Source organism: Solea senegalensis, linkage group LG11, assembly GCF_019176455.1.
Source record: "Solea senegalensis isolate Sse05_10M linkage group LG11, IFAPA_SoseM_1, whole genome shotgun sequence".
NCBI classification, from domain to species: domain Eukaryota; kingdom Metazoa; phylum Chordata; class Actinopteri; order Pleuronectiformes; family Soleidae; genus Solea; species Solea senegalensis.
Window position 1 is genome coordinate 10631940 of NC_058031.1, and position 11638 is coordinate 10643577.

Below are 11638 nucleotides of genomic sequence, written 5' to 3' on the forward strand. Positions count from 1 at the left end.
GAACCAAAACTAGATCCTTCACATGTCCCCATGTTTCATGTCCGTCATGCTTCACACCCTCTGAGCCTTCAGCCTGTCGTACAGAGCGCAACATGAGGAGAATGTCGTCTTGCTGAGCAACCACAAGGTCATGGTCATCTTCTCTAACCAGATCACATCTAATGGGCCCTCAGACGCTTGAGGAATTTTTCTCTGTGCTGTAAATCCTATGACATAGAGTGTTATCAATTTAGTTTATTGACCTCACCCCAGTCAGACAGAGTTCACTGTATTCTTGTGAAGTGACATACGCACACTTGGTGGGGTTCTTGTCTCTGTTTTTTTTTTCTCCCTTTTTCGAAATCGGTGTCATATTTGCTTGGTTGTGTGTGTGTGCTTGTTTTCAGGTCAGTGCCAACGTGCTGATATTCCTGTGCACTAACATGATCGGGATTTGTACACACTACCCTGCTGAGGTCTCGCAGAGACAGGCCTTCCAGGAGACAAGAGGATACATCCAGGCTAGACTTCACCTGCAGAGGGAAAACCAGCAGCAGGTAGACATGTGCATGCACATATGCATAGACAGACACATGCATATTTAAGCAAATAAGTCATGGAGGAAGCCTTGTTTGCATCCTGCAGGAAAACTAACCACACAGAGAAATGAAAAAGAGCAGCTAAAGGGTGTCTCATTTTGTAGTCTGATTTGTTAGTCTCAGTTATTGAGGTCAACAATATGTTATGTTAAGAAGTATAACACGTATCTCCACTCCTCTCTGTTTGACTAACACGTTTCCCACGCAGATGCCAACAAGGCGGGGTGACTCATTCAGCTTTCTAACGGTGGAAACTCATGAAAATGAATGGGCTCACTCTGTGTGTCTTTCTTTAATTTCTCTCTGTATATTCCCTCCTCTCCCTCTCTCAGGAGCGCCTACTGCTGTCAGTACTGCCAAGGCATGTTGCCATGGAGATGAAGGCTGATATCAATGCAAAGAAGGAAGATATGATGTTCCACAAGATCTACATCCAAAAACATGACAATGTTAGGTAAACAGCAGACGCAAGCAAAATACACTTCTAAAAAATGAACTTTTACGTTTACTTTGCCATCACAACCAGTAACTTTGACCTTACGCCACAGACTGGTGTGTTAATTACCAAGTCACTCCAACAGCTATTTCCCTGACAGGATGTATTTTCATGTTGTTTATTGCCACTGACGGCATCGGCCACTGTAACGATATTGACTCAGGCACACTGCTGTGCTTTCTGTAGCAAATGATAGGAGGCAGGCTTCACGTTTGCTTTCACCCCCTGTCTCAGTCCTCCCCACCACTGCATTTTGCCTTCCCAGTGGGAATAAATCAGTACTAACAGATAATTGAAACTTTCCATCCATTAGCCTACCATTAAGTGCAGCCCCGTGCTTTTCAGAGTGGTGTAGTCATAATAGTAGAGAACAACAGGCTGCAGCAGAGTTCCCCTGTCAGAGGTGACCCAAATAGGTACAGGTGATGTACTTAGTGGAACAATGTGTTGCAATGTCACCGCTCTTCCCAGGTGTAAACTTACAGAAACAACCCATTATTCACATGCAACACAAGATCAGAACCTGCTGTCTCTCCTAAATTGATGCACTGGTCATTTTGTATAATCACTCACAATGGACAACAACAAACGAAGTTACTAACTGATAAACTGATTTTGTTGAAGGAAGGTAAATTTAATTATAGTAATAACTGTAATGTATTGTCATACCATATTTCTCTTGTTTATCATTTCCTCTTTAGATAGTTTTGGGTTTATTTTCCCAGATGTGATGCTTAAGTTATGTAAAATATACTATATGCTATTCTGTACACTTCAAATCTATAACAAGGTATAAGTTGAAAAAAGAGAATTATAACAATGTACTGCTTATTATGGATAATCCTTAGAAGTAGCTATCAGTTTGTCAGTTCATTATTGCTATAAGCATAGTTCTGCCATAAAACTATACACAAATTCTACTTCCACTGCATGTCTACAGAGCATGAGGAATACATGAGGAAATATGTTTGTTTGTAATTTGGATTTATTGACCTTCTAAAGATAAAGTCTTGTTGGAGTGTGAGGTGCAAACGGGCAGTAGCATGCTACAATAAGGACCTGTTCTCCTCCAGTGGTTGACCTCATGGGACCTGCAGCGCCATCTGTTGCCTTCATCTGGAACAAATTTTCTGAGTTGTTGTTAGTCTTCGCTTTTCATTACTATCAAAAGCTAGCAATGAAAGGCATGCAGACAGGGGGACGGTGGGCGGCGTTCTCAGAGGGACAGGCTGCAGGAGATGACCTACATTGGCCTAGATGATGAGAGCTAGAGCTGAACAAATGTCTGCCTCGCTCTCTTTCCCCTGCTCACATGGCAGCTGGACAGTGAGGAGGGAAGGAGCAAGGTGCTAGACCATGCCAATCAACTCCAGGCTTTATTGATCAATCTCATTCTCACTCTCCTTTGTCTTTCTTTCCCCCTCTGTCTCTGTCTCTCCTCCTTCCTTCCCTCCACCATCATCATCACCTTCTCCTCAGCATACTGTTTGCAGATATTGAGGGCTTCACCAGCCTGGCGTCTCAGTGCACAGCCCAGGAGCTGGTCATGACGCTGAATGAGCTGTTCGCCCGCTTTGACAAGCTGGCCTCGGTGAGAACTGAACATTGCCAACACAATTGTTACAGCAGGACTTTGAACTGCTGCTGTTAATGTAACTCTACACTCTGTAACCCCTGTTAGTGTGACAAAGCCAACATGATGTGCTTGTTCAGGGGTTGGGAGTTACTTAAGCATTGTGTAACACATGAGTTAGACTATACTGAAATGAGGAGTCATCTAAATTATGCATAAATGTGTGTGTGTGTGTGTGTGTGTGTGTGTGTGTGTGTGTGTGTGTGTGTGTGTGTGTGTGTGTGTCCTCACTGCACAGGAGAACCATTGCCTGCGTATTAAAATCCTAGGGGACTGTTACTACTGTGTGTCAGGTCTGCCTGAGCCCCGGGCCGACCACGCCCACTGCTGCGTGGAGATGGGAGTAGACATGATTGAAGCCATCTCGTGAGTCAAGCACGCACTGATACACTGGAACACAGAGACCCTCACAATCGTGTACTGTAGTAATGTCCAACTGAAGGTTCACAGGTCCAGTGTGTAAGAATTAATAACATCTAATCTGTTTCCTTTGCTGACCAACGAGGATGTCGTTCTTCTTAGTTTGTTTTGTAAGCATTTGCTTGCAACTGGTGGCCTCCATAAAGCAAACCCATCACCTAAAGTGCATAAAAATGACTTATTCTAAGGTTAAAATAAAACAATGTTTATTTTAATGTAATTGTACACTTATACAAACATATTTATGGGTATTATATTCCATTTCTGCCAACAAACCCTCCTAAAATGTTGCACACTGCACCTTTAAGTAACAATTTTTGGTTTAATTGTTTTCACACAGGTTGAGGCTTAACGGTGTCACTCCTTTTTGACAATAGCCTGTGCATGTGTTTGCTTGTGCATCTGCAGGCTGGTGAGGGAGGTGACAGGCGTTAATGTGAACATGCGGGTGGGCATCCACAGCGGACGTGTTCACTGTGGGGTGCTGGGCCTGCGCAAGTGGCAATTTGATGTCTGGTCCAATGACGTGACACTTGCTAACCAAATGGAAGCTGGAGGAAAGGCTGGGTAAGTCCTACTGTTCTCTGCCTGTGATTATACTGACCAGAGATGGAGGATATATGATTTGATCATGGAAATTTTCCATTCTCGGGAAAACCATAAACATTTCATGTGAGTGACTTGAAGATGCTATCGAGCTTGCTAAGATCGTGTCTGAGTGATGGGATCTTAAGGTTTATACTCACTTAAAATTGTTTATTCAAAATATGTATCCTTAGTAACATGTTTTATTTATTTTTTTGGTAATGTAAGATATGTTTTTGAACACTAGTAACATCAGTTGATCTGTTCTGTTTATATTTATGCACATTTTCTGAAAGTTTACATGTACAAACCAAATTAATTTAGGGTAAGGTTTATGAATCTAATCCATGTTAAAATCATATTTTTTACTGCGTTTTTATTGCAGTGATATGGTGAATTGTAATTACTTACTGCTTAGGATAACTGTGACAAGAAATTTACGTGTGTGTGTGTGTGTGTGTGTGTGTTTGTGTAGACGTATCCACATCACCAAAGCCACACTGCAGTATTTGAACGGGGACTACGAGGTGGAGCCAGGATTTGGAGGAGAGAGAAATGCTTACCTGAAGGAGAACAACATTGAAACCTTCTTGGTGCTGGGTTGCAGCCAAAAGAGGGTCAGTGCACAGTCAAACACGCGCACACACACACACACACACACACACACATGTACAGTACTTGAGTCCTCGTCAGAACTTCACAGTCACCCGGGCGCTGTATTTCACACAAACAAGATAATGGCTTTTCACCTGGCACAGAAAACCTTGTTCTATGTCAAAGTGTCTGCCCTGGCTGGGGTTTCTTCTTTTACAGAAAGAAGAGAAAGCCATGATGGCCAAGATACAGCGAGCGCGCGCAAATTCTTCTGAGGGTCTGATGCCGCGCTGGGTGTCTGACAGATCTTTCGCCAGACCCAAGGAGCCCAAAGCCTTCAGGCAGATGGTGAGATACACATAGGTAGCTCCTAGCTTAGCGCATGATGACACCTGTTCTTTTTTTGTGTATTGTATTTTCTGTGTCATCCTATTCACACTGTGAAACCAAATCATACATTTTCTTTTTAATAATGTCCCCAAAGTAACTGTCATGAGACAATAATATGTCTTATAGAGCCTCTGAGAATTTTATTTAACATCTGTTTTTGTTTGTTGGTCACGCTAACAGTTGGCCTGAAATAGCCCAACAGCTGAGTGACGCCATGGGATTTGTGACCAACAGTTATGTCTTCCTTTAGTTGAATCAGAAGAATGTTGGATATCCTGATTTAACGTTTACCTCAAATACTGGAAAACAAATAACAAATATATTCTCATGAACCTTGGTTTGCGGCTAGCTTACACACTAACCATAGCTGCTTTAGATAGATCCAGTATACTTTCTCTGGATATTGTCCAGGAAGTATACTGTAAGTATACCACAAAAGTTCACAGCGAGTGAGTGAGTGAGGCGAGTGTCCTGCTGTTGTGAACACCACCAGACAACTCCCTGCAGTTGTTCATATGTGAACGGTGAACTTCGGAAATGTCTGCACCAGTTGTTCCCCAACGTTTTCTTAGTTAGGGGTTATTTTGCATGATTATTTGTCTTAAGTTAATTCAACACCTTTTAACTCTTATGTATGTCCATAATAACACAGCACACTATAATATGGTCTACATATAAACATTATGTCTGCTGTCGTCAGTCATTGTGCGGCCTCAAAAAGCCTCTTGCTCAGTGATTCCCAAATATTAAGTTGGGAACCACAGATCATGAGTGATTGTTAGAATTCTCTGAAGCTTTTAAGTTAAGATTTATGCATGTGTGTTTAAGTAACGTACATAAAGTTTAAATTAATTTACCACACATCTGTTTTGCAAAGGATTTGTTTACCAATACAAATGTATATTAGGTGTAAAATTGTAGCTATATTATGCACATGTTTGCTCATGACAGTTTAACATCTTTTAAAAGTAGCAACAGATATACGCCTAGATTTTGGAAACACTGCTCAAGCAGACGGTCGTCCTCCTTAACTTGTTAATATTAACTAAATAATATTCTCTGTAAATATGTAAGTGCATGAGTATGACAAATTACAGTAGTACCCATGTGGAGAACCCTAAACCAGACGCTGATTCATGTCAAACAAACAGGAGCTACACCAGGACTTCCTGTGGATTCTCACCTCTTTGTGTTCTCCTGAAGCCAAAATGCATCTGCAGCTATTTCACTGTCTTACTCATTCTCTTACTCTTCATGCTACGCGTCTCTTTTCCTTGTCTGTCCTTGTCTGCATTCTTTCCCTTCTCATGCTTTTGTATTCGCCATCTCAGAGGGTCCGAGCTCTAGGGGAAAAAGGGTGTAATTTGAAGCCTCCGAGCATTAATTAAAACATCAGTCTGGCTCTCAGGGATTAGCTGTGCAGATGGGGTTGTCTCACTCTCTCTGTTTTTGTTTTTTTCAGGGCATCGATGAAGCATCCAGCAAAGACAAGTGAGTGTTTTGAGCTCAGTTTTTGTGATGAGGACAGCTTTTGTTATTAGACGTTGGTTGGCAGACTGTCACTGTCACGTCTAACTTTGGAGTCCAGAGTTTATTTTCACACAGGATCCTGCCTTTTATTAAATAGGACAGCCTTCCCACGCACATACGAGCAAACACCATATGGTGATTTATCGTTTCATCCGCTTTGTAGCCGCTGCATTCAGGAGGCCTTGAACCCTGAGGATGAGGTGGATGAGTTTCTTGGACGAGCCATTGATGCGCGCAGCATCGACCAGCTGAGGAAAGATCATGTCAAGAAGTTTCTCCTCACCTTTCAGACCGCCAGCCTCGAGAAAAGGGTTGGTATTTGTGTGGGAGTTTGTAATTCACCAAAAACGGACATAAAGTGAATAGATTATAATGCCTTTAAGACTATAGTGCGTAATCTTTAAATGTAAACAATTGTCAACAAACTATTGTTCGTGTGAGTTCACACAGTGCTGAATCAGCTGTGCATGACTCTCTCTGCATTTCTCAGTTAGCTAGTTAGTTATGTTTAGATCTCATGTTGCCCGGCAGCATTCCTTTGTCCCACATAGGACATGATTATTTTTATTTAAAGAGAGATGGAGGCAACAGCAACATTGTGCTAGTAAAGCGAGACGGCTGCACAAACAGGTTGGAGCGTGACTGAAAACATAAAGTAGTGAATTCTGCCGCTTAAAAAAACCTGATCTATCAGCATTTTGGCAGTTTAAATGCTTCTTCACGGCACCACCCTTGCACTGCCACTATATACGCACACATTCTGCCTCGTTCAGGTTCAAATGAAGGACACAGCATACACGTTAAGTCTGCGATGACAGACAGCCAAACAGAGGCACAATAGTGACATCATCAACAACAACACATATTTAAAGTTACACACTGCAGCTTTGAGAGAACTGCTGTGAAATTGAAGTTCCCATTGATTTTCTGTTTCCAGTATTCCAAAAAGGTTGATGATCGCTTTGGAGGATATGTGGCCTGCGCACTCCTTGTTTTCTGTTGCATCTGTTTCATTCAGATTATCATTTTCCCAAGGTAAGTCGCTGATATGTTGCCTTTCCTGTGATTTTTTTTTCCAGTTTTAGTGAATTGTGGACAGGAAATGTGATCTTTATTAGTTTATGAGGAGTTAATGAGAACTAAACGGTACATCCTCATGAGCCTGTTTTCTTCTGTTCCGCAGGACTACACTTATGCTAGGTCTGTACGTCAGTATCTTGGTCATCCTCACCAACATCCTCTTCATCTGTGCCATCTACTCCTGCATTAAAGTAAGAAACAAAAGTCTTCATCACTGATACTGTACAATTGCTCTTCGGATACAAGTCCTTGTCACATGATGTCAGCCTGCATCACTAATGGCATTAACTCTTTCTTATCTGATCTTGTCCCTACTGCTTGTTTTCAAGCTCTTCCCAGTTGCCTTGCAGACTGTAACCAAGAGAATAGTCCAGTCTCGTGCAAACAGCACTCTGGTTGGCGTCTTCACCATCCTCCTCCTCTTCATCTCTTCTTTTTCTAATATGGTAGGGACTGAAGCTGTCACTTTTGTGTCGTGTAACATTTGTGACTTTTAACGTGTTGCTTCAAGATGTCCCACACACAAACATCAGGGAAGGTTGCTTCAGTTTCATGCGTTTGTCTTTTCATTAATATAGCATACATCCCACATGCTCAGATGATATTCTGCCTCTATATCTTGGTCTGTTTGTTACATTTGCCTCAGGGGTGCTATAATTGGTGGTTGAGCTGCAATTAATCATAATTTGTCACAGTGCCAGATGGAGTTATAGAAATTGGTCTATTTTTAACCATGTTTACTGACACTACGAGGACCCATCTACAGTTGGGTTTGTGTATGAGTGGAATAGAACGAGCTTCATGGCAGGCTACTGTATGTCTCATGACCAATGCCTTGGTAAGCAAACGTGTTAAAAAGAGGAAAGTAAGAACGATGAGAAGTAAAAAGTTATGAATACAGTTAGCTGTGCAGTAACCACAGTTCAGAAAGATGTTTATTTACTGTACATATCAGGTTTGTTACCAGGTCGATGGCGCAGCTGTGTCACCTTGTGTGTCTCTGTTAGTAAAACTCACTTGTATCTTGTGGCTGTAACTTTTTGTGCTGTGCTGATCCACTTATTCAACTTGTGGCCTCTAGAGTTTCTCCAGCCTGTGACTGTTTGTTCAGTCTTTTGTTTCAATGTCAAATCAGACAATTAAAAGGACTTAGTCAGATGATCGCTCACTCAGTATGGCAGTTGTTTTTCCTGGTTCTGTCCTATCGATCATTTATTTGTCATTTTTTGAGTATGGAATTGAAACACTGATATTGTGTAAGTACAGCGGCATACGTCTAGTGTCATTGTTGGTTTATTTACGTTGGTTCGAGCCTTTCTACTACAACTCAGACAGAGCCTCACTATGAATTATGTTGTTTTAATGTCGGCTTAATTGGTCAAATCACAGATTGTCTCTTTATTTCCTGCCAGTTTACCTGCAGCAAAGAGAAACTGAAGGACTGTGTAGCCAATGAGCTGAACACGTCGGTGACTCTTTGCCTGCTACACAACCTGACCAAGACGGCAGAAGATGGTTTGACTCTGTGTTCAAGCCAGGTCATGCCCTGCCATTTCCCTGAGGTCAGTCCCATAACAATTTAACACGTCGCTGCAAACAATATTGAATATTCACCTTTAAATTCTCCTCCCACTTGCTGTCACCTCTCTCCTCTCCTACAGTACTTCAGCTACAGTGTACTGCTGACCCTGCTGGCCTGCTCTGTGTTCCTCCAAATCAGCAGCATAGGGAAGCTGGCTCTGATGTTGTTCATCCAGCTCACTTTCCTCTTGTTGGTGGAGTGGCCTCAGGTGGCCCTGTTTGACAACGCAGACTTGCTGGTCATTGCCAACACCCTGTGAGTCGCCTACCAGGCTTTTTTTTCCCCCCAACCAAAACAGTTCAGCCCTTGTGTCAATACTGCATTTTAGTTTGAGCATGAGCTACTTTGTCATGATAGTCCAGATTGAACAAGACCTGCTTTGTGATGTTAAGTCCTATTTTTTCTATTTTGTCCCTCAGGCAATTATCACATGCTAATGATTCCCTAGAAGAGTAAGTTGCATTACTTTCTTTTTTCCTAAGTCCATTTTTAGTGGATGGTTGGTTTGTTGACACAACTTTCTCTTTGCACTTTTATAGGCCTAGTTTCAATGAAACTGCAGAACAGTGGTAAGTAGCTTTGTCTGATTCTGTAAGACTTAGGCTACATCCATGTTTTCCTTTTGATAACAGCATTTTTATTCAGGAGAGTTCTTAGCTGTGGCAAATAAGACCCAACCATGAAGTGAAGGTGGTTAACTATTAGTAGGGGGTTTTGTGTGTAATTAAACACAAAATAATTAGCTTTTTTTTTTTTACAGACATAGCATGTACATAAATCTTAACAGTTAGGAAATCATGTCTACTTTAATTTAGTAATGAAGTAACTAACCTCACGGCAGGGAATAATATATAAGAAAAGGGACAAAGTCATTAAATATTAACCCATAATATCAAATAACAATCTGTGCAATATGTACATTTTGCAATGCAGCACAAAAGTATTCAGTTGTTCATCATGAAATCCCCAGATTATATTGTAAGGGGATATATGTAAAAGATTCTCATGTTCAGTAAAGGTCTCGATTTCTGCTCAGCCACACTGGTCCAGACTAAGTTTTCAACCAAAATCTGGGCCGGAAAAAACAGAGCAATGTTTTCTAATGAAAATGGAGGAATGTGGATGTTGCTCAGTAAACATCGGTTGTGTAATCGGTTGCACATATTATTTCCCATCAGTGCTTTAACTCAGTCACCTCTCTTGCAAACTCTTTTTTTCCTCAGTGTGGAGAGTGTGACCAAGGTGTCCCTGAAGGTCATGACCCCCGTAATCCTCACCGTTTTTGTTCTGGCTCTCTACTTGCACGGCCAGCAGGTGGAGTCCACTGCTCGCCTTGACTTCCTCTGGAAGCTGCAGGTAAATGAAACTGAAGCTATGTTACCACGACTGTGTAGAGCTCACCAAGACAAACACCTGCGAGCGCTTCACTTATCATATGACAGTGAGACTATAAGCGACTTCATCACTCCGCGTCTTTCATCAGGCAACAGAGGAAAAGGAGGAGATGGAGGAACTGCAAGCATACAATCGACGTCTGCTCCACAACATCCTGCCCAAGGACGTTGCTGCCCACTTTCTTGCGCGAGAGCGTCGGAATGATGAGTTGTATTACCAGTCATGTGAGTGCGTCGCTGTCATGTTTGCCTCCATCAGCAATTTTTCAGAGTTTTACGTGGAGCTAGAGGCTAACAATGAAGGAGTGGAGTGTCTCAGGCTGCTCAATGAGATCATCGCTGATTTCGATGAGGTGAGGAAAGACTGGAAGTGGTTATTTTTCTGGTTGTCTGCGTGCGTCTGCAACTTAGGAGCTTACTGACATATAATATCAGAAGTGTGGCTGTTGGTGTCCTTTCCTTTTGTCTCGTATACATGGATGATTCCTTGTCTCCAGATCATCAGCGAGGAGAGATTCCGACAGCTGGAGAAAATCAAAACCATTGGCTCCACCTACATGGCAGCTTCTGGCCTCAATGATTCCACCTATGATAAAGAGGGCCGGTCTCACATCCTAGCCTTGGCTGACTATGCCATGAGGCTTAGAGAGCAGATGAAATATATCAATGAGCACTCCTTCAACAACTTCCAGATGAAGATTGGTAAGCCTGGAAGGTGGCGGAGATTGGTCCTGGAACATTGTTTGATAGAACTTCCTGTGAACCAGCATTACATTTTAGTATTAAAAAAAAAAGACATGCAGTATGATGTAACACAGCATGATTTGTTTTGCTGCTTGGTGATTGTGATTTTTTTTTCTCAGGACTGAACATGGGGCCTGTGGTAGCTGGTGTGATTGGAGCCAGGAAGCCCCAGTATGATATATGGGGGAACACAGTGAATGTGGCCAGTCGGATGGACAGTACAGGTGTACCAGACTACATCCAGGTACTGTGTGTGTATGTGTGTCTTTTCACAGATTTACTCGACTCAACTTAAACTTTATTTCTGGAGCACCTTTAAAACGACAGCAGTCGACCCAAAGTGCTGTACAGAAGGGGGCACAGATTACATACAAAAATACGTAAATACATGAATAGATGAGAATAAAAACAATCACGTTACAGTAATGAGTAAAAACATGTGCTCATTTATGATATGCCAGAGAGAAGAAGTGGGTTTTAAGGGAGGATTTAAAGGTCTCTGGGGTCTGGGAGGTTCTAATATAGAGGGGGAGATTGTTCCAGAATCTGAGGACAGCCATGGCAATGGCCTTGTCACCCCTAGACTTAAGTCTGGTTTTAGGAACCTCCAGC

General features: G+C 42.1%; 1 protein-coding gene across 1 annotated transcript in view; it reads left to right on the forward strand.

Annotated features, from left to right (window-relative positions):
* LOC122777458 (adenylate cyclase type 6-like) overlaps positions 1–11638 on the forward strand; it is a 33246-nt gene that overhangs the window by 18397 nt on the left and 3211 nt on the right. The window contains exons 4-23 of the mRNA XM_044038725.1: positions 387–536; positions 911–1032; positions 2554–2665; positions 2946–3073; positions 3536–3694; positions 4188–4329; positions 4526–4654; positions 6159–6187; positions 6390–6537; positions 7164–7261; positions 7410–7497; positions 7636–7752; positions 8719–8868; positions 8968–9143; positions 9308–9340; positions 9428–9457; positions 10112–10244; positions 10372–10635; positions 10780–10984; positions 11146–11270. Coding sequence (XP_043894660.1) covers positions 387–536; positions 911–1032; positions 2554–2665; positions 2946–3073; positions 3536–3694; positions 4188–4329; positions 4526–4654; positions 6159–6187; positions 6390–6537; positions 7164–7261; positions 7410–7497; positions 7636–7752; positions 8719–8868; positions 8968–9143; positions 9308–9340; positions 9428–9457; positions 10112–10244; positions 10372–10635; positions 10780–10984; positions 11146–11270 — 2538 coding nt within the window. The remainder of the gene's footprint in view (positions 1–386; positions 537–910; positions 1033–2553; positions 2666–2945; positions 3074–3535; positions 3695–4187; positions 4330–4525; positions 4655–6158; positions 6188–6389; positions 6538–7163; positions 7262–7409; positions 7498–7635; positions 7753–8718; positions 8869–8967; positions 9144–9307; positions 9341–9427; positions 9458–10111; positions 10245–10371; positions 10636–10779; positions 10985–11145; positions 11271–11638) is intronic.